Genomic DNA, 23,813 nt, shown 5'->3' on the forward strand with positions numbered 1-23,813 from the left:
ATATCAATTTACTATAAGTCCCAATGCCCTTCTCCTCCCTCCCTTTGCCCCCCAAAATTTGAAATGACCAAGCCATGAAGCATACAACAAATTTGGCATTCTGTAACTCAGCCTCCTGTATTCATTTAGCCTACAGTTTCACACCTATGAAATCAAACACACACAGCATGTGAGAAAGTTTTATCATTTTAGAATCAAAATATCCCTTAAAATATTTACATTTTACAGTAAAAAGGATAGCAAAACACAAAGTAATGTACAAGCTTAAGTATTCAAGTTTTTGAAGCATGGGAAATACTGGGAGAAATGAATTTACTACTACAAATCATATTTTTAAGAATTCAGGTTAAAAATGCTTTCTTATTAAAATGAGTGCCATTTAAAGCAATAACATTTGAGCAGCTCAGCCTTCCAATTTCTGGTCACAAACTGCTTCAGATGCTTAGGAAATACTTGAAAAACGAATGAAACACACTTGAATTGTTTTATTGTACTACCAAATAATTCAAAAAACTCTTTACACCACCAAGCATGTTCAATTTTGTTGTAACGTGTGTGGATTCTGAGGCTCTGCTACAGTCTTTAAAAACAGTGCAATTTAAAAAGGTTATTGTATGAAATTCACCTTTAAAATTATCCAAGCATCTTAAAACAGAAGAGAGCACAAATTACCAAAGGCAGCAACTATATTGCAGACTTGACTAAAGCCAACTTCATCAGCTAAGAAAACTTCTAAGCCTTTATTGCATATTAATAAATTTTTAAAATTTTGAATATACAGCAATGTAAAATTTTTAAAAATATTAAACTCCTACTTCTAGCGATAGTTGGTATAATGAAAAAAAGGATGAGTATTGGTACACCAAGTGGTACCAAAACACAGACTTGTTTCTGCAAAACACCAACACAGAATAAAAAAGATGGCACAATCCTAGCAGGCTTTTTCTTTTGTTTTATACAAAGTTTTACGACATTACTCTTAACAGTTTACTTAAATAAAATTCTAAAAGACTGCCTGCATCTTTTTACCTTTTGCTTTTACTTCTGTCACTGTGGTCCCTATGTCTCTCTCTGTTCTTTTCACTGTCTCGTTCTCTATGCTTCTCTTTGCTTTTCTCCCTCTCCTTATCTTTTTCATGAGGCTGTTCTTCACTTTTAGGCTTCTCTGTCTTTTTTTCTGGATTTCTAGTCTCTCTGGGGCTTTTTCCATCAGCAGCCCTATCACTATGTGGAGATCGCAATCTTTCTTTGTCTCTCTGGCCTTCCTCCCTACTCTTCCTATCTCTCTCTTTTTCCTGGTTTCTGTCTCTGCGTCTATTTCTTTCAGAATCTTGCTCCCAGTATTTTTCATTGTTCCACTCTTTTTCATGCCTGTCTTTCTTTTGGTGATGGGAATCACTGTAAAATCTTTGTCTATGTTGATCATTTTTGCTTCTATTGAACCCTCTCTCCAGATGCTGTTCCTGTCTGCCCCAAGGGTCACTGTGGCGTCTTTCTGGTCTCCTATTGTCTTTACTCTGAAAAAAATTTTCTGGCCCCATAAATCGTGATTGTTTGTGAGCCACTGGTAGCCCTTGTGCAATGGGTCCGGCATAGTGTGGTGGCTGACCTGATAAATGAGCTACTGGCCATGGCATCATAGGATTTTGAGGAAAGCCAAAGCCAGGAGGAGGAAGAAGCGGATGTGGTAAATGAGGAGGAAATCCAAACATAGGGTTATTTTGTGGAGGGAAGTTATTAGGTGCAGGAGCCTGAAACTGAAATCCAGGTGGATTAGATTTAGGATGCTGAAAATTCTGCTGTGGAGGTCTGACAGACGAGAAGCTAGCACTTGCAATAGAGCTTGGAACATTGGAAATAAATTCAGACCGAGAAGAGTTTTCGGTTTCAAAATGAGATGAAGTTGCTGCTGGTACTCTTCTAAATGAGTTCAGCGTTTCAATGTTTTGCATCACTGCATCCTCCTGTAAGTGTTTGGTATCTTCCGCTTGTGATGCAACTGTGTTATCTGCTTTTGCTGCAGTTGAACTGTACTGTGTCTCACCCGTTTGTGCATCGCTTTGATACAGGTTTACACTGACTTCTCCAGAAGACTGCTTATTCTCTGGTTCTGTTTGATCACTTCCTGAAGCATTCTGTCTGTCTTCATTTCTGCTAACTTCTCCTTCCTTGTTTTCAGAAGCATTAGTCTGCTGGCTCCGTCCAGCTGCCTGTCGTGGGTCTCTCTTAAGATTAATAAATGGCGATGATTTAGAGGTATTAGCAGTGGTACCTTCAGCAGTGCCTACATTAACACTGCTCTCACTGGGCTTTTTCCCTGCATTTGATGAGGAAGAAAAGCTGGAATTTGTGGTCCTAACTTCCTGTGCAGCGTTATTATCCTTGTCAGTTAACTGCTGCTTTGGGTCATTTTCTTTACTTTCTTCAGTTTCTTTATTCTGTGAATGAGCAGATAAATTTGCTAAAAATGTTTCTGTGGAGACATCTGGAGGTTTTCCCTTAAGACTCAGCCCTATCAAAGATGCAGCACTTCTTGCAGAACTTGAGGTCCCTACAGCTGCTGCATCCACAGTTACAGCAGTGTCAGTGGATTCTTGTAGATCATCCAAACCAGTCTTTGCTTCACCAACTTCAGTAGTTACATCAGTAACATCCATGTTTTCTTCTTTTAAGGTTGGCTGTTCACTTAATAATGGTATCTCTTCACTAGTACTTGTTTCTGACTTGCTGTGCTCGTATACCTGCCCTGTCGTACCCAACAGGCTTTGAAGAATATCATCCACTGGTAATGGTTTGTTTGCTAGCTCCAGAGTAGAAGGCTGATTTTCCCATCCAACCAGGACTCCAGGAAGAAATCTGAGAGGCTTTGGCGGTTCATGTTTGGTACTTTCCACCAATGGCTCAGTAACTGCTGGAACGTCTTCTATAGCAGATTGCTGAGGTTTATTTCTCTGCTTGTGTAGCACAGTTGTGAAGGAATTAAAAAAATCATTTTCTTCTTCTTCTTCTATTGTCAACTCATGATGAGAGACTTCAGGTTTGTTTGGCTTGCTTTTCTTCTCTGGTGGCAAGTTACTCAAGGTACTTTCAGAAGCTTCATCAACAAAACTATCAGTCACACTTGCAACAGTAGTAATCTGCCTCTTCATTTTCTGGCGAATTATCAATCCCAGTAATAAATTTGGTCGATGTATTTCAATCCCTGTACAAAATTGTAACAGCAATTCATCATCTCCTTATGTTAAGGCAATTGTTTTAACAAAATAACCCCATACTCTTATAATACATTATAGGAAGTCTTCATTTTAAGATTAAAACACAACAAACAATAAAAATTACATTTCCAACATAAAAATTATGACTTCAAACACTGCAACTTAAAATTGCTTTAAGAATTATATTGCCCATTATAACTTCCAAATACAGAATATAAGACAGTTACATAGGAAATCTAGTCACACAAGAAAAAACACAGAAGTTAAACATCATGCTAGTGTAACAAGGCTACAGTCTGGTAACAGTGGTAGCAAAGCGCAAGAGGCAAAAAAAAGAAAAAGGTAAAGAACACACTTGCAACCACAGTGTCTCCTCATCGATTTCTGTTAGAAATACTTCCTTAAAGATTTACCAACAGTGACTTCCCAAAATGCTTCGCTCATTCTAGGAAGGCACTGTGTTTCAAGGTATACTATTAGCCATCTCTTCACTATGTATTCTGTTCTGTATAATTTAGCTTCTTGCAAAAAAGAATCACAGAATCAGCTAAGTTGGAAAAGACCTTTAAGATCATCAAGTCCAACCTTTACCCCAGGACTGCTAAGTCCACCACTAAACCATGTCACTAAAGGCCTCATCTGTACGTTTTCTGAACACTTAAAGGGATGGTGATTCCACCACTTCGCTGGGCAGCCTGTTCTAATGCCTGAGCACCCTCTCTGTGAAAAGATTTTTCCTAATATCCAACCTAAACCTTCCCAACTGCAGATTGAGGCTGTTACCTCTTGTCCCTCATCCCCTCTTTGTTTCAGCCCTACCTACCTCAGAAGAAAAAAAAATCAATCACAAATTTTTATAACCAATGTAAACTGATACAAAATAAGTTGGGTGCAAGCAGATTAACTGAGAGCCACTTCAGGATCTTTCCTTCCTTGCCTATTTGCTTTTTAAATTTATTTTTACTTTTTTGAAAGTTTGGGACACTTGAGAAAAAAGGAATTAGTACTTTTCAAATAATGAAAAATGCTATTTTAAAGTCACAGTATCAATTTGGAACTCAGTATGACTACTGCCATAGTTCACTTGCATTACTGAATTTACTGGGACTGTAACCTACAAAGCCACATAGGTTAGAGAAGAATGCAGTAAACATGAAACAAAGTTATGCACAGTAAATTTTTTGACAACAGTAAAGTAACAGAATAATCTTAAAATGGAAAATTAATGCTTTTTCAGGAAACCTAATATATTACTATGGAAAACTCAAGACATGTTTAAACAGAACAGGTGGCATTTTTAAATTTAATTTCTCTTATAGTTCTGTTGTAAACCTTGTTAAGTAGCATTATGATTATAAAGTTCCAAATTCCAAGCTGTACTTACCAGGCCCATCAAAAGGCACAAGATGATGTGGGACTTTATCTGAGGAACCTAAAGGGATGAGGTACAAATCTTTCACCTGCTTCATGTTATTGGCTGCTACACCGTAACGCTTTCTACTGCTGAAATAGGCAAACAATAACGCATAGGATATCTGATCCTCTTCAGTTACTGGGGTAAAGCGAACTACACAGATCTCCTGTATACAAAAAGAGAAAAAGATGGTCAGATGCATTTTTCTATGACATTTTAACTGGTTTAGTAACTGCTCTTTATTTAAAAGCACAGTTCAGAGGAGAAAAAAAGCCTCACCCAAAAAAGCAGAAAACAGAGGAGACAGAAGCAGCAGAAATAGGGCCAAAAATAACTAAGGAAAACAGGAGAAAATAAATAAAAAGCATTTAGTGTAACAAAAAGAATTACAGCATGTAACACAAAAAAAAGCCAACATTTTATCAGCCAGCTAAACACCAAGTTTTAGAGCAGAATGTCAGCTTCCACTTAATTGTTTCTCTCCCCAATCCTAACATTACCAGAAAGCTTTATTTTGTAGTCTTATTGTGTCAAGATACTCGTTAACACTGGGAGAAGACCTAGTGTTCAGATCCCAGAACTACAACCTAGCTGGGGCTGATGCTATTTAATGGCTTAATTAATGATCTGGAAAATGGCACAGCAGACATCCTTCAAAACTGAGATGGGACCTTATCAGGGGCAGTGGCTGATATGCTGAAGGGCTGGCTGCCACTCAGAGGGGACTCAGCAGGCTCAGAAATTGGGCTGACCTTTGACATGGTCAGCAAGGGCAAACAAAATCTTGTGCCTTGAGATGGAGTAACCCCATGCACTAGGAGAGGTTGGGGGACTAACCGGCTTGAAAGCAGGTTGGCATAAAAGGACATGGGGGGATGCTGCTGGTGGACAAGCTGTATGAACCAGCAATGCGTCCACATCAAGAATGACAACTGCGTGCTGGCTGACAAAACCAAAGCAGCCATGGGGCCAAGGGAAATGATTCTTTCTATCTAGCTAGCTCTTGTAAGAGCGCATCTGGAGAACACCATGTAGTTTTGGGCTCCCCAGTACAAGGACAAGCTGCACACAGTGGGACAAGTTCAGCAGAGGCCCACCGAGACGGTCTTGTGCACTGTAACAGTACCAAAACAAATGGGTAAGAGTTGAGACATGGTGTCCAATCATCCACGATGAGTTACTGTCTCAAAGGAATACAAGGATTCTCAAACAGCAGTTGAAAGGTTAAGGTTAGATAGTGAGAAAATAAACACTACCAGCTGCCATCCATCCAATTAACTGTCAGTCCTTGAAGTATCATGTACTTTGCAAATGTCCCAGGGAAAAAGACCAAGATCTTGAGGGCAAATATGATGTATGTTAAACCACAAGCCTTCCAAAATGTAAAATTCTTACCTTGGTCCCCGAAGCCTTGATTTTTTCTACATACTCCCAGACAGTGTGAGGAGATATCCTGCCACCTACTTGAATACTATCAGGTAAATCCTATGAGAAAGGACAAGAGAAATCTGAATCCAACATACAGATTGTGGTAAATCCTTCATCCAGTATATGTTCATATATTCAAAACATATTTAATTCTTTTGGTTCTCAAATTATAATTTTAAAATCTCAGTAAAAGTTACAACAGTAGAAGCAAATTGATTTAACTTTGGGATATTTAAATTAAGATTTTTAGTGCAAAGTCACTGATTTGTACTAAATCAGTTACCATTCAATACTGTTCATCTATACCTTTACAAAATTATTTATTTCAGTAACGTTAACCGCAAACAAGTGCACTGTGCTCCGGAAACACTCAAGTTATCTGTACGATCCACAAGATCAAGCTGCTATGACAGGCCCACACCTATGTAAATAATAAACCTTCAAAATCTTAATCAGTAGGGGAAAAAAATAACCTAGACGTGTGTGCATATAGACATAAATTTCTTCTGGGATATGGCTAAGTTCACTATTCATAAGCAACAAAACCAGACTTTCACGTCATTTAGGAATACTTCAGGAAAAAAATATATTTTTTTTAATACAGCAGATGAGTTTTGAAAAGAACATCATGTTCGTAAAACAATCCTTCAGTATTAAAGGGTACTGTATTTCCTGCACTTTCACTGAAGGTTTATGGCAAAGACAATCATATTAATAGAAGACCATTCCATTAGAAAGCTAATGCATCCTCTGTCCCTGGCAGGAAGTAACACTGAGCCTTATGAGCTATCTTTAGTTTCTAACATGAATACAACTATTTTAATAATAAAATTATTACAAGCAGTTGCATTCTCTTCCTGTCTCTCAGACACTGAAAGACATTACATAGATTAATTTTATTTTTTTTTGTTACAGGGGCAATTTAGTCTCACAATGGAAAGTTAGGACCAGAATTGCCACCAGATAGGCAAAAATTTAAAAATTAAACCCTCTTGCACAGGTTTCTGTTGTAGACAATGAAAAGATTTCTCACACTGCCAACACAAAACACCAGGAGACACTTTTCTTACAAAGAATTGGTACTGAATTGCTTATTGCTTTGAATTCAAAACTCAGCTACAATTTTCTTGCCTCTAATTCAGAAAAGGGATGCCACCAAGGCTGCGTCAGCAGCAATTTTGTCCTATCTTCCCTGCTACTTTATACTATAGAAGATGCTCCATAATAAACAAAAAAAAAGTCCAACTTTTACAAAACCAGCTCTTGAAATACAGATGCTCTTCCTCAAAAAACATTTTACAGTGAGATGAGAGGAAAATACAAAGAACTTGAACATTGATGACCCCTGGGGTCCATGTAGGACAAACTGAAAAACACTTTACCTGCAAATTCATACCCTAACCTATGCCCTCCCACAAATACTTAGTACAACGATCATGCTTCACTGCGTTTCATTATGATACTATTATTAGCCTAAAATGTAAACAGGTTGTTGAAGTAAATAAACTGTTCATTCTTTGCAGTAAATATAAATACCTCTGTTAAATACTCAAAAGAGCCAGAAACTGGATAAGCCTTAATGACAAACTTTGCCACTGAAGGCATATTGATAAAACCCTTCCAGATGAAATTCAAGCGTGCCAGAAACAGGCTTTCACATTCCACAGTACCAGGTGTTTCTGACCTAAAAAAAGACAAACAAAAATCACTTTGTTTACAACATAACCTACAAGATAATATAAATCATCATTTTCCTTTCCAGAATAAATGATGTGGCGTTAAGAATTTTCTTTTTCTGTTAAGCATACTTGAAGGTCAATGAAAAGAGATAGGCATACAACCATATTTCTCATTTTCCAGTGGAGTAGAAACAAATTACAAGGACAGTCAGATAAGCAGCACATTAGTTCACTAATGTACCTTTTAAGAATGGAAAGGAAGCAACATACTGCCTGCTGGTCTACCCTCAACCCTGCTTTCCTAGTTCCCACATTTTGTTGCAATATTGTCTGTCCATGACCTGAATACCTGCATTCCCCTTCCCCAGCCTTGTCCCACAAGCTGTTTCCTCATCTCTTCTCACCCATGCATTATTTCCACAGCTTCTGCGATTGCCTCTTCCTAAATATCAAAATATCCTAGGTACACTATTAGTGGTTTTAAGCTAGCCACTAGCAGTGCCAGATGTGCTGTTACAGTAACACAGCACATTTCTTTCTGTCTACACTAGAAACTGCTTCTTTGAATCTTCAGCAAGATCTTCATCTTTATTCAAAATAACTTCTGCAAGTTATTCAGAAGTCCACTGTCCTCGGTAAAGGATCACACTTTCCTGAGAAAGGCAGAATTTCAGCACAAACTCTGGTCAATTCTAAATAACTGGGAATCAATTCTTTTCTAGAAGACCTTCCCTCAAACCAGAAAAAAAAACAGCCTCGTAAAATGAAATTTCCTCTTTAGCAGAGTAGAGTGTGGAAGAAAATAAAGACAGAATAGGCAGAAAATATGGCAAAACATCAAACAAACTGCTGTTAACTGTCATTTCTAGAAAAGCGTTGCTTTAGGATTTGAAACTGGCCTGATTTATCAGCATAAATGCTCTGTTTAGAGCAATCTCAAATTCCCTAGCCTTATATATAGAATCACACACACACACATTCAAATGCAGAACTGTATATTCAATGTTCCTTAACAGCAAAATATAAAATCTATATCCTGACTTTTTAATATGAACTCATGTGCCTTTTTAGATCTTTTTGCACCATAAAACATAAGGTAGCTTACTTTTCCCCAAAAGACAACGTGGCAATTAGAAGTTTATAATCACAACAATATATGAAGTATTATTTATATAAATGCACAGCATCATTTACTTCAGAAGAGAATCCCATTCCTAAACAGAGGTGTACAAGTTCCAAGTACACAAATGGATTACTGAAATGTCATTAAAAAATTGGCCTTAGTCATAATAGCTTAACAAGACTCTTTCTTTTAAAAATACTGTTTCTACATTTTAACTTACTTTGGAAGAGGTGTGAATGATGACTTTGATGAGTCTTGCTTATCATCTTCTAGTAATTCAGAAGCTAAAATACTTGATGTTGAAGAAAGCGCATCTGCAATGCTCTCTGCTTCATTGTCTGATTGCTTTCGTGCAACTCCAACAGATACTTTCACTTTTTTTGCAGAAGGATCATCAGTAGGTGGTGCCATTCGTCCTGCAGGGAAAGAAATGTAACGCTTTTTATTTTTTATTGAAGAAACAAAAGAGGATTTCCTTCAAAGACACGGAAGATGCATCAAAACCACTACAATTGCCACTGAAGTGGGGCAGCATAAACTAAATTCTATACATATTTATACAATATTATACATAAATATTGCCACTACTGGGATATGATAAAGAGGAATTAAAAAGAGTATGTACACCCATTAAAGGGATTTTCTTCTGTGAAGTCTTTTTTTTAATAGAAGACAAGTTTATGCTCATAGCTCGTCATTTTAATAGTCTCTTTCGTAAATTATGAAGTAAAACACTTCTTCATGGCAGGGAGGTTGGAACTTGATGATCTTAAGGTCCTTTCCGACCTTAACTATTCTATGATTCTACATCTTTGTCAGCAAACTAGTGAAAAAAAAAACAAAACCACATTTATTTACATCCCTGAGGTACACAGAGATTTACGACTGAAAAGCATTACACATGTATGACGTATTTATTTTGACATGCTTTCAAAATTACCTATGCAGATTTTGCAGTTAAGATCGAAGAGATGATTTTTATGTTGACTTGTGGTATCTGGAGATGCAGATTCATTTATATCCTTATGTTTTTCAGCTTCCTCTGACTTCTCAAACAACTTTGTATGAGGTTCCTAGGAGAAGTTAAACACATTTCTGTTAGCCTTTTTTTCTTCTGTTAATAATCCTAATATTGCCCTTCACGTTGCTTAAATATTTTATGGCATTTTCTTCCCTTCAGACATAAAACCCTTCCTTCACCTGTATAGCCTAAAAGATTATCCCAAAATCTATAGATCCATTAAAAGAATGAATTGGTATTCCTAAATATTTTTTAGGTAAGATATAAAATATTTTCTACTATTGCCAGTATTCATCATACAGTGATGGACACAAAACCACCAGGCCCGGATGTGAAAGTAAGCAAGGATAAAAGAAAAATTAAACTCAAATCAGATCTAACATATAATCACGGATCTAAACAACAAAATCATACACAGACCAGTTTACAACCATACTATCTACAAACTGAATACACTTTGTTGCCATGTTTTCTTTTCTACCTGAATTTCCATGGCTTCCTCTTGTTCTTTCATTGGTGTTTCACTTTCAATTTCTATTTCTCCTTTGTGAGTAATTTTTGTGATAGGTCTTCTTTCAACTTCCCTCTGTTCTTTCTCGATCATTTCAATTGTCTGTAAAAGCCAAGAAGTTACATGTATTTAATTCTATACAATAAAATTTGGAATACCACATATATACCAGCAAAATATAGGATTACAATTAGGAAACCACATACAGAAAAAAGAATATAACCTTACTTTGCAAATGTCAAATAGTTTCATAAAGCAAATGTACAAGCAGCCATTTTAAGCTGACTTACAGTGCAGCAACTGCTTATTGGTCATGTATTTAACCATGCCATAAAGCAGACTTTTGACACTAAAATTAAAGATAGGCAATCCTGAATTTACAACAGCTAAAGAAGAAAAAAACATCAACTCTATTCCCATAACAGTAGGGACAACGTAGGACATAAAGATTTGTGTACTTTTCAATAGCTCATTTTTCAGTACATAAACCTAACACTCTGCCTCAAAAAAAAAACAAACATTTCAAAATATTCTTAAGGTAATGAATATGTTAATTCTGATCAGTACTGCTGCTTTGCTCTGTTGCAAAAAATTAAACATAAACCAGTATTTATAAAATTGTTTCTTGAAGCACAGTTCTACTTAAACCAGAAACAGTTTGTTTTGGCAGTCCCCAGTATTTTAAGCCTGGTTTTACAAGGAAACAAGATTCTATGATTGTTTTATCTGTCTGCCAAATACTTACAGTTACTCTAGAACATTGCTAGGGAAACTTTTAAAAAGATTAGTATGTAGCACTCTCAAAGTCTTGCTTAAATAAAATGAAAAGTACCATCAAATGATACATTGTTATTTGTTTCACACACCATATTCCATTTCAACTTCTAGAAATTTTGAAGTATTTCTCTGAAACATTTAGGACCCCCTTCAGCAATTTTCAAGCAGCATACACTTTTGTTTTGAAGCTATTCCTCACAGCAGTGGAATATTGTTTTGTGTGGTCTGTTTTCAGTATTTTATTAATGTTTATAAAAGTGTAATAAAGATGTACTACATAAGATGAGCAAAACCAAAATGCATGCCAGTTAACACTACCCAAATTTTGTGCTTTTCCGTTCTAAGAAGCAACATACAAATATCAAAAGATTTTACCAACACAAATCCAGATTCGGTAAGCTACAAAACTTGATGCTATAAACCAGGCATTTCTGAGCAGCTGCAGTTAACTATAATTGGATTAACTGCACAATAAATAGGGTACTAAGAAAAAAGGATGTTCTATAAAAATAATATAGCTCCTCATATTCCTGTTAGTCTTTCTAAGCTGTTAACACAGCTACAGATACAGTGAGACTTCCTGGTTCAAGAAAATTAATGCCCAAACTAACCTAGTAAACTCTGTTGGGGACTTTTTGGTGGCATATTTTTTGTTTGGGTTTTCTGTTTTGGTTTGTTTTCTTGGGGGGAGTTTGGTTTTTTAAACTTGTTTGGGCCTTTTTTTGCAGTCAGGGATTGTTGCTCATTTTGTTGGAGGTTTTTTTTTGGGTTGGGGTGTGAGTGGGTTTTTTTCTCCTTTGAACTCTTTTCACAGGGGCAGATTAGATTTCCAGCTTCAGGTCTGCTTCTCGGCAAGCCAACTGTCATGCTCCATCAGTATGTAAGTTGCAAACAACAGTTCTGTTTGGTTTGTCCACAGAGATCTCTCTCCATTTTTAAGAAACCAGTGTCTATAAAGCTCCAGCTAGAGCTTTAAAAACTTGTTAGAAATAATGACAAAGAAGCCTTCACACTTGAGACAGAAGAAAGGAAGAACAAGAAACAACAAAGCTGCACAACAAAGGAAAACACATGGTTTCCCCCTTTCAGGAATTTACTATACTTCTTTTACTTTTGCCCAAACAAACCCTTTGGGTTTTGAATACTAAATAAATTATAGAGATCTTCCTGATTAGTCAGAGTTGCTTTGTGAAACATGGATTCTGTTCTTTCTGTTTGCACATTAAGTGTATGTAGAAGTTTGTTATGCTTAAGCAGTGAAATAAACAATATAAGTTGACAAATCTTACGTGTCTGTTTTCTCTTTGTCTCCAAGCAGCCAGTTCTTTGGAAGCCAGTTCTTCTGGGCTCATTTTTATTAGATGGTCAGGAGTAACCTCTCCTTTCAATACTTTCTTAAATAATATCTAGAAGACAGAAGAAAAGCTTCACTATTGCTATCAAGACAGAAACAGCTTGCAGCTGGGAATAAAGCAGAGAAGCATCAAACAACATACTCTGTACAGCTATATGGGTACTGTGGTTTTGTAATTATCTCGCACTGCAGGATAAAAAGCCCAGTTCCAGAGCAACATCTATTCTACATAACAGATTGTATCTACATTATACACATTAATGATCAGACACATAATTAACTGCTGTTCCAAAAGAGAAGGTAAGTTTATGCCCATGGCAGCAGTAACTCCCCTGTATTACACAGCAGAAAGAAGTTAGTACTAAGATGATGTCTTTGCCTGTTGACTGAACAAAATTCCTGGGGTAAAAAAAACCCACAGAATTTAGCAGCATGAGCAAAGAGAAGCCAGTGACAGAACTTATTCTACTCATACAATCTACAGCTGGCTAACTTCAATAGTAAAATACTGCAGACAAAGCGACTTGATCAGAATAACTGATAAAAGGACAAAAGATAGAAGCTGAGGAAGCATGATACTGAATAACGGGCTCAAAGAAAGCAGAAAAGAGAGCAAAGACCAAACTTGAGAAATGTGGGTATGAAAAAGCAGTGAGACAAGCTACAGGTCAGAAACAAAAGTATGTGCAGTAAGCAGCAAAAGTTGGGAGTGGGGGTGAAGGAGGGAGGTGGGGACACCAAGACAACAGATCAGAGATAAAGACAAACACATTAGGCAAGCTGTATCTACTACATTTTGAAATCCCATCATAAGAAGTACTCTCAGAGCAAGGAGTTGAAGAATTAATGATGAGGAACAGGTGAAAAAGAACACAAGGAACACCATGTGCATAAGGCAAACGACATCAAACAGATGAGGAAAGTTAAAAAAACAAAACCAAACAAGATAATCTGAAAGGATTAATAATGTATCTACATAGGAGACTTTAATCTACAACAAATAAAGGATTTATGTAAAGCACAACAGACAAATAATACGTACATTATTTTTAGGATCTTTTAGATTGAACATTAAACTTCTGTATTTGTTCTTGTACTTTGAGTCAGTGTCCCGAAAAAAAGAAAACAACTCTCTTTCAATCCTTGTGGCAACTTTTGCTGCTCTCTCCTCAGGAATCTTTAAACTGGAGTCTGTCAATCTGTGAGAGAACACAACGGTAAAAATTACCAAATGCTTCCAAATAACTTTCTCTGACTTCTGAAATAAAATTATTACAAACGTAATTTAATACTTTAATTATATATATCTTTACCTTTTCATCAGAATTTCCTTAAGAGACTGCTTGACACTTTGTCTTATCTGATCAGCAGAAGGTTTGGAAGCTGGCATAGCTGGCAGGTGTGTTGCACTAAAGGATCCTTTCTCATTTTTCTTTTTCTTAATTTCTTGTTTCTCATGAGTACCTACCAAAACACAGTTAAAAACTGTAAGCTACTCAAGCCACTGCTATAAACTTTTACTGTTGCAGGATGTCATAAAGTTTTATTTTTAAACTGCTAAGAAGTGACCTTCAAGGAAAAGCAAAGGAATGGACTGTTTCGTTGTTTTTTTTGTTTTTTTTTTGGGGGGGGGTGTTTTGTCGCTTTGTTTCTTTGGTTGTTTTGTTTTGTCTTTTTATTTGGATATTGTTTTAATTAGATTAATCCAAAAGAAACTTCTTTAAAAGAAACAAACAGGACTGTTGCTCTTTGACTAAAGGTATTTTCTTCTACACTGAACCAAGATGACCAGTGCTCATTAGCTTGATTTTACTTGGGAATTTTGACTCTGAATTTCTGTAATGCCATACATTAATTTTTAAATGAGTATACTGAGAAATAATATCTGGAAAGCATGTATTATAAGCATCACAAATTTTACATTAAGATAGCATTTTTCATTAAACTTAGCATTTCTGTATCTGTTGGCCATCAGAGTTATTTCAATTATAATAATCTGAGTTTCTGATTAGGCAACAGACATTCTTAAACAAGGCCATTATAAGGTTTGTGTCACAAATTATATGAATAGTGAAAAATTCTAATAAAATTAAAACTGTTAAAGCAAAAAAAAACCAAGTTTCTTCAAACTTAAATTTTCAGAATGTAAACTGAAAGCTTGCTTGTCTCGGCCTGTGAATGTCATTAATACAAAGCAGTAGCTTTTTATTTATGAAAGCAATGGGAAATAATATTAATTCATTTACTTTCTGCTCTGAAAACTGAAACAAATTGAAGACTTGATAAATATCTAACTTATGTGTTTGATGGTAAAAAAACCCTATTTCTTTATTATTAGTTTCAGCCACTGAGTACAACTTAAAACATGCAACATGCAAATGAACTGTGTTTTCAAGTAGTTAATAAAGACAGATTTTCTTTTCTGTTGGGCAGACTGTGCGGTTGGATCATCAAGTCTCTCATTATTTTGACTATGATCCCTATCAAAATTACTGATTTTCCCCTCCTTGCCAGCAAGGTAGTACTGACCCTAGACCAGTTTGCCATTCTGCACTGTGATTTAAAGTATTCAGATAATAGGCTTGTTTATTAAAGCAGCTCTAACAATGCTTTATTTGCTCAATGCATTTTTGTGCTTATCTTCTCCGAAAGAGGAGGATGAAGAACTGGACTAAAACTAATAGCCTGAGGGAGGCATGGAAAATGGAAAACCTCCACCTGCCAGCAACATTTTGGCAAAGTTTCAACTCTCCAAAAACACAGGGGAGGCTATGGGCAAGATTAGCGATATACAATTCCACTATAAGCGTAATTCAAAGCAGTTAAGAGATTAAGACAAATGTGCTGATTAATAATTTTATAGTAACTGTCCTAAATGAGACTGCCAAATCTCTCCGTTTAAAAAGGATTTTTAGATTAATTTATATTCTGAAATCATAATCGTAAAATCTTTTTGTCACCTCCTAGTTCAAGCAACATATTTTAGAAGAATTATTTCATAGATGCCAAAGACTCATTTCACTTCACACTATTTGCACTTGAAAAACTAATATTATAAAAGTCATTATCCTTCACTGTACATTTATGCGAATTACAGCATGAAGTACATTACCAAACCTCACTACCTGATTTTGTGGACTTTTCAACCACACTAAGGGTTTCTTTACTTATTTTTTCATTTTTGTCTTCAGGGGACCGCCGAGGAACTACAGCAGTTTGTGATCCTTTTCGAGCAGGAATGTGTTGCCCTTTTTTCATATCCGAGTCTCTGGACTCTGGCAAGTTCTTCCCATCACCTGACTCCTGAAGTAAACATTTACACATGTTAGCATGCTACTGAATGCTTCAATGAACAACTATGTAATTACCACACATTTTCCACATTTTTTTTAAAGTCTAAGTCAAAACATATAATGAATTCCCTGGATGTATGTATAGTATTTTCTAAAAGGTTACCAAATATCCCAAATTACTGCAAAGTACTGCTTAACAGCCACTTTGAAATATTGGCTGAAAACACGTAACAGGCAATTTGCAGTTAAACTCCATGTTGAAAACCAGTATGTTTTCAGTTATTTTAAAAGATCAGGGATACGAATGAACACCCCTTAACCACGTAACCACAGGAAGTCACTTCTGTTTAGAAAGCACATGTAAACCAAAATTAAACACAATACTTATGTGAATTACACTACTACTCAAAAACAAAACGGCTTACTGGATTAAGTTATGAGGAATATGCTATATACTGAAACCCTCTAAAGAAGTGTAACAAAAACCATCTCACTGCTCTTGCAAATTATCATTCGGCTAATAATATGAGACACACAGAAAGTAGAAAAGCCACAATTAAAACGTTAGGCATTTTCTTCTGCATGTAAACTGAACTTGAAACAGCCAAGCTAAAATACTGTTTTCGTATTCCCAGAATCATAGAATGGTTTGTGTTGGAAAGAACCTTAGAGATCATCTAGTTCCAACCTCTATGCCATGGGCAGAGACACTCTTCCACTAGACCAGGTTGCTCAAAGGCCCATCCAACCTGGCCTTGCACACTTTCAGCGACAGGGCAGCCAACAGTTTCCCAGGGCAGCCTGTGCCAGTGCCTGACTCGCTTTAGATATATTTAAAACAACTGCAGTTTATATCATACAGCAAATTGAAGAAAATCTGAAGAAAAACGCATGAAGTTCTTCACCTTTTCTATATACACCAGTATGTATAGATATATATACACACATGCATACGACGTGCACATAACCCTGCTTAGTATAAGAGGAGTTTATCACTATCTTTAAAAAACAGTCAAACCAGTTAGAAAATGAAGTAACTCTGAAAATAATAATGGAGAAATTTGAAATTAAGATTCACAAAAATGTTTGAAACGTGATTATTTTAAAAAGCAGGGGGTTAGGAGGAAATTCCTTCTACCCCCAATAATTAACAGCATCTTAAGCATTAGACACACCCGTCTGAAGATTTTGACTTTGTGTTTCCCAGTGTCCTCCACTTGCTTTGTTTTTTCAGTTGTTGCATTCAGATTACAAGTAGGTGTTTGCTTCGACATCCCCAGTTTTTCACACTGACTTTCTTTTTCTTCTCTGTGGATTTCAGTTTTCACTTGATTATCTGGTACACTTTGATCCAAACACTCAATTTTTTTGTCTTCTTCAGCACAGCATTTCACACACACATATTCTTTATCTTCTTCACCCATCCGCTGTGCTTGAGAAAGGCTCAGTCCAACACAATCACCATGAAACCAATCATCACATCTACCACAGCCTACCATAAACCTGAAAAAAAAAGAAGAGGTAAGTCAGCATACAATCAAAGAAGATACAACAATTAGAGCAGAACATACCATACTTGATTTGTGCATCTCAACAATTCTTTCTTACCTGGGAAGGGATTTTCTTTGTAGCTTTACATCCATCTCCAGCCTTACGACATGGCACAGAATTCCTGAGAAATACTTTTTAAGCCATTCTGCCTTTTGCCGTAGTCCAAGAGACTATCATAACCTCATGTTTTTGTAACCTGTCCCCAAATCCTACCAACAGGATTTTTCAGACTACTATTAAAAGAAAAATAAATAAAATTCCTGACTGGATTAAGGAAAAAAAAAAAAAAAACCAAAACCACCACCACCACAAAACCCACCAAAATAAACAGAAACCAAAAGCCAAAAACACACCTACACTCTCCAAACCAGTGAACTTGTGTTTGAAAGGTTTGGAAAGTTCCTTCCAAGTCCTATTACCCTTTACTTCCTTCAAATACAATCACTCACCATCCTACCCACTGCACCATACCTACTGCAGTCTTCCATATCAGTAAGATATTTAAGCATTCTGAAAATATGACAAATGCAACAACATCAAGCTATTCTAAACTAGTTGCTATTTTTACATCACATTCCTTAGACCATTATTACTGAAATACTTACAGAAAATTCCTTTTTACTGGTGAATATGGAACCAGGAGCCTTCAACTGTATCTGTCTAGCTTGCAGTGACTGGTTTGTTTTAAACAACGTACATGCCACTTTTGGGTTGCTATGTTATTGAGAGCTAATAGCTATTTAAAGGATGTTTCAAACACCAAAGGACACCCTTCATCTCAGAGGTACTTCAAGTCCTTCATTACTTTAATAGTAAAAGTAACTTTAGGTACAGATAGTATTTTCAAAGTAAAGATAACTTGGCCTAAAATAAAGCTACAATTTCTGATTATTTTGTGGAAGCATTTTGAAAACTTCCTTAAGTATCACTAGTACATACTTGCACTGATAGGTACAATTGCCAGTGGAACAATTTGGGAGGGATGTGAAATTTCAAAGTCACATAGGTTGACCCCTCAATAAAGCGATTCCAGGACACTTATATGGCAGTAATGATTTTTTTTTTTTTTTTTTTTAAATCCTTTCTTATAAACTGGCATCATTACTAAAGATCTGCTTTCAAATGATCTAGGAAGATCTCTTGCACTATCCATTCTCTTTTTCCTTTTATATCCCTGGGTTTGCTTTTGTTTTATACTTACATAGTAATTCATAAAATGCTGGTTGTTTCAGCAATATAAGCCAGAAGCTAAATACACTGACCTGCAAACCCTGTGCCTTTAATCCAATAGCCTATAAATCTCTTTCATAAGATGAGTCTAAGGAAAATGATTCCTAATTTATGTATGTTCCTATTCAGGCTAGAGTCTGCCATCTGCTGACTTACCTACTTTGCAAAACCATATAAACACTACACAACGTGCTTAGAGGAACTTTCTTTCTCCAGAACTGCAAATGAACACTGCAGATGGTTTGATGCAAGTATTGTAGTCAAGAAATACTGGTATCTCAAGAGATGAAAATCTTACTATCTAACAGCAGATGTTTGAAATGAGAATAGCATGTTGTGGTTATATTGTGTCCTTGCTTACCAAAATAAATTAGGAATAAATTCTGCTGAAGTAAATAATCTTTTGATGCAAAACAAGTCTGAGAAGTTTTAAAACTCAAGCAGCTTGAGAACAAAGTCATTTCCAGCTTCACTGGCCTGTGATGCTGTTTGCTAGACTTGAAGGAGAAGGTTTCAATCCAGTTTTCTTCACAAACTATTTTATCATTTTTTCTTTTTTTTTTCCCCCCCCTGAGCTTCAAGTACATTTGTGGTACTACTTATCACTAGCAAACAATAAACTGTCCATCTACTTAGCAGCTTCAATTAGGAAGGCAGAGCTTCCTTCATGTTTTATCAGTATCTCAAACTTTTCAGATCCATGTTCCAGCAAAGTAAATTTAAAAGAAAGGTAACATTAGGGAACAACTGCTTCCAATGGTTTTACCAGAGTAATACCATAGCATCCAAAAACACAACAGGAAAACAAGATAGAAGCAATGGGATTTCAGCACAAAGATGACTGCTCCTTTCTGAGAGGCTGGAGCCAAACGTGATGACAGAAAATACAGCACGAGTGCCTATTTCACAACTGTAAGGATCCACAACAGGATGTGTTATATAAAATGTATCTTGTATTATTGCAAGAAATTATTAGTAAAGCTTTGGAAACACTGAAAATGGCTACAAAAAATCCAAATGAATTTCTGCAGAGCTGAAGTAAAAATCAAAGCATATTAGTAAAGTGCTTCTTGCTTAAAGAGTATTTTGCTGTACCAATGAATGAATGACTTTCAGTCAAAAATAAAAGCAAACCAAGAATACACCATCTTGAAGCCACAACTGCTACTTGGATTTTTATTTAAAATGTATGTATTTTTCCCCAGTTTGAAATTCAAGCATTGGAGACTATTTTGTTAAATGAGAAAGCTAGATTGCAACACTTGGCAACCAAAACAAGATTTTCATTAATATTTAGAAAATAGACTAAATTTGCAGAAAAGAGATTAACTGCAGAGACTAACATACACAAGATGCTGCATACCTTCAACTTTAAATTGACAGCACACGTAATTTTTCAGTTTAGCTCACACACACTATGTGTGATGGTGTATGATATAATTAAAGCACCAGGATAGGCATCCAGTCTTATATCTTTATTTTCAGGTCTATCAAAAAAAAAAACAAAAAACAAAAAACCAAAAAAAAAAAAGCCCCCCCCCCCCCCTTGGTAATGAACTGAGCTCAAAAAGATCATTTTTCACTAAGAATACACCAAGACAGACAGATGTAATTCAAACCACCTTAGGCAAACTATTGAGGTGGAATATCTATTTGCCTTCATTCCAGTCTTCACAATAAGATTTCAATTACACTATATTTAAACACACACAATAAAGCTTCAGAATTCAGAAACTAGGACTACAAAGAGAATCTGGAAATGTCCATGAAGCCTGTACTATAAAACAGAATGTAGTGTTTACAATTGTCTTGTCTTGCTTGAACCTAGTTATACAAAATGGTAATAAGAATACCAGTGCTGCCTGCCTAAAAACTTCACTATTTCTACTTATATTTTCACACTAGTCAACTAAAAGACTACAATTTCTGAGGATGGAAGAGAACACACCGATTTTTATACCAGTAATGTAAATAATCCTTTTTACCATAAGGCCACTTTTACATTTTTATCTGTTCCATGTAACTGCACAAAAAACATAATTATGATTTGTAACAGCAATTATAATTGGGTAATGGGCAATGCTTAAAAACTAAAAAGGGAAGTCAAGGGAAACTGAAGCCTGGCTTGAAGTATCAAGGATGTCCTCTTGCACAGCTGTCAAAGTTGTGACTGAAGAGGTTCTGATATCTTGGACTATGAAAACACCAAAGTTTCTGATTGTAGATTGCTTCAAGTTTGAAGTGCAGGAGTTTTACCCATGTTGTAAGGCTGGATTGGAAGATGTAAAGCTGAAAGAGAAAGAAAAATGTCTTTTAAAATGTTAAATCATGCCATGTTAAATAACAGAATTGTTTTCACTGGACTTGAATATAAAACCAGACTTTAAGAAAAAAATTAAAAAGAGCTGACAGGTGACAGCAAAGAGTACTATAGTACATTGGGACCTTTGCATACAATATGTTACTGTTTCATTTCTTTAAAGAATCCTCTTGGTAATCCATGCATTGGCATGAAAAAATGTACCTTAAAATTAGAAAGTAATGGATGATATATAAAAAGAGATAAATAATGCAAATTTTCCACAACCTCTCTTAGGATTGCAAGATTTTGTTTGGTGTGTTATTTGTATTAAATTAAATTCATCTGTTAGATAAAAAACTCAGGCTTGGATGATTTACCTTCAAAATATAGAAGCCACTGTTTAAATGTATGTACATTAAATGTATGTAAAAACCATTCTATTTATGTATTAAAAGCAAGTTTTCAGAAATATCCATTACTATGAAATAAGATTTTACAATTAAAATGGGCAGAAACCATCGTATTAATAAAACAGTTGTTTGTTATAAAGCTATAATTATTAATGAAATAAAATACAAAAAATTGGAAGCTGTCAGAATAGTTCAGTGAGGGCATTCTAAGATAATGTAAGAAAATAATTTACTTCAGAAAGAATTGCTTCTCTTTAGTCCTTTGCATTTGGGAAAACACTGTTAACAGGACTCAAATCTCAAAAAAAGTCAGGCCAAACTATTCAAAATGACACCCTAGACAAAAAACACACCTAAGAGGAGTAAAACTACCGTTCACACACTTTTAAAGAACTTAAGTATTTAAAGCATGTCTCATGTCTGCATTTTCTCCCCCATTAATGGCACTATTCATCTATCTTCCATAACATCTATTGTAAAGTTGTATTAACGTTACAACTGCATCTTGGCTGCACCGATGCTAGTCAACGTTAAAGCAGATACTACATGGAATTATTTCTTCAGCTAATACAGACGTTACTAGTAGTAAGATATTTGTAACAGGTTTAGCAGCATTTATGGTCCACGTTAGTGAAGTAGCATGGGCTTGATTCACAGCTGAAGTGAAACAAGTGTTTGCCAAAAAAAAAAAAGGGCCAAAACGAAAAACTGCATTACCTTGACAGAGAACATGCACAAAAAGCAAAGAAGAGAAACTGCTCATGTACAAGTCTAGTACAGGTGACATGAACTGCCAGGTTTTGATCTAACGAGAACAACTTATCTTCAAAGAAACACCATCAGTATATCTCTTTGCACAAAATTTGCAGCATAGGAAAAATATGCTGCAAACTTTTTTTAATATTAATTTCCAATAGCCCATCTTTTATGTAAGTTTCTTTTTTTCTGCAAAAGCATAATTTTAGTTTTTTATGTTAAATGAACCTCTCCAAAAAGGAAACAAACAACCCTCTGCTCTTTGAACTAAAGGTAAATGCATGAAACATGCCCAATAATAGGAAAAACAAAATCACTGAACTTTCCAAAACCCTGACAAAAATGGTACATCTCCTAACATTAATAACAAACCCATATTTAAAAAAAAAAAATCATTAAGGGAAGCTCCACTACCAGAGGGTTCTATACACATTATGCATCTTTGCAGGATCAGGACTGTACATTCTCTAACTGCATATATACATATATATCTCTCTCTCTCTCTCTCTCTCAAACTATGCATCTTAGACAACTCATGATATCCATTTGCTTGAATCCCTAATGGTGTTAATAATAATCCTACCTGTACTGAAGCACAGTAATATAATCTTTATAAAAATCTACTAATAAAATGACACTGCTGTAAATACAAACCACAGTTGAGTCCTTCCATTCACTAATTATACATTACAATGTGATTTTGTTTATACGGTCATACAGTTTTTCTACAGCTGTTACACAGTTGATAGCTTTTAATGTTGCAAGGCTTTCACAGTGGAAGAAAGCAGTAACAGGGGCAGAAAACTTAAAAGCATCATCCATGACTGTAAACTGATGACATCTTGCATAATGTGCAGTATAAAATATACTATCCAATAAAGGTGTACTAGAACTGAGGCATCATAATTATTCTAATGACTGTTTCTTCTGAAGTGTTGTCACAATGATTCAGTTGCTTTTATATGCACCCACCCTGAAAAAATATGCACACTTAATTTAAGGGTGGTTTTAAATTTGGAGCATTAATCTCCTTTCTTAGCCATTCTCTTTTGTACTGGCTATGAAAATTACATGATTGCCTGATTTCAAAATAGTTTACTGAAGTATGAGCACTACTTTGAAAAAACAAATACCCCAACGATGTTTACAAAAGGAAAAAGCAGTTTTAAGGTTTCTTTTTTAACTTCACCCATAAGACAAAGTAATTTTCTGTATAACAGCTGTGCAGAAACTTTTTAGTGGCTATGCATATGCAAGAGATCAGGAATACTGAATCTTTACTAAATCAACTCCTGCACTTTCCAGCAAACTGCCTTTTACTATATTGCTAACTTTTCCTCCATATTAAAGCAGAGTAAAACTCTGGTTCTGCATCACTTAATTTTTCTGTGAGCTCTGAGAAGGCCAGTTTGTGTACAACCACAGAAACTGCATGATCAAATCCCAAGCAACAGCAAAACAAAAACAAACAGGAAAACACAAAATAACAGCAACAAATTAAAGATACAAATTTTCTTGGTGACACAATGCTTTCTAGAAAATTTGCTTAGAAACAGAGCATCTCAAGTTAAGTACTATGAATTATTAACTGGAATTTGGTGGAACTTCTTCGATTGAACAAGACTTGGTGAAGGCAAGGGAGACAATCTGCAAAACATTAGTTAGGCTTTGTCTATCTGTACAAAAAAGAAATTAGTTCAGCTCTCCAGCCTGCAGATAAATTGAACGTATATGGTGAAAACTGGAGAA

The 23,813-nt window shown here is 35.6% G+C and overlaps 1 protein-coding gene across 7 annotated transcripts in view; it reads right to left on the bottom strand.

Moving 5' to 3' along the window:
• Positions 1-165: 165 nt before the first annotated feature.
• PHF3 (PHD finger protein 3) overlaps positions 166-23,813 on the bottom strand; it is a 51,187-nt gene continuing 27,539 nt past the window's right edge. For 6 of the 7 annotated variants that reach the window (XM_061460549.1, XM_061460551.1, XM_061460550.1 and 3 more), the window contains 12 exons: positions 16,991-17,318; positions 15,648-15,825; positions 13,836-13,986; positions 13,565-13,721; positions 12,458-12,574; positions 10,362-10,493; positions 9,800-9,932; positions 9,080-9,275; positions 7,594-7,741; positions 6,025-6,114; positions 4,600-4,795; positions 166-3,202 (listed from right to left, as the gene is read on the bottom strand). In XM_061460549.1, the coding sequence (XP_061316533.1) occupies positions 1,026-3,202; positions 4,600-4,795; positions 6,025-6,114; positions 7,594-7,741; positions 9,080-9,275; positions 9,800-9,932; positions 10,362-10,493; positions 12,458-12,574; positions 13,565-13,721; positions 13,836-13,986; positions 15,648-15,825; positions 16,991-17,318 (4,003 nt within the window). In that variant the 3' untranslated portion in view covers positions 166-1,025. Of the gene's footprint in view, positions 3,203-4,599; positions 4,796-6,024; positions 6,115-7,593; positions 7,742-9,079; positions 9,276-9,799; positions 9,933-10,361; positions 10,494-12,457; positions 12,575-13,564; positions 13,722-13,835; positions 13,987-15,647; positions 15,826-16,990; positions 17,319-17,423; positions 17,608-23,813 lie in introns of those variants that run through there. The other variant, XM_061460554.1, reaches the window with a different exon arrangement.

Source organism: Pezoporus flaviventris, unplaced genomic scaffold, assembly GCF_033815535.1.
Source record: "Pezoporus flaviventris isolate CSIRO_AGI_PZ_B2104156 unplaced genomic scaffold, CSIRO_AGI_Pfla_v1 ptg000031l, whole genome shotgun sequence".
NCBI classification, from domain to species: Eukaryota; Metazoa; Chordata; class Aves; order Psittaciformes; family Psittacidae; genus Pezoporus; species Pezoporus flaviventris.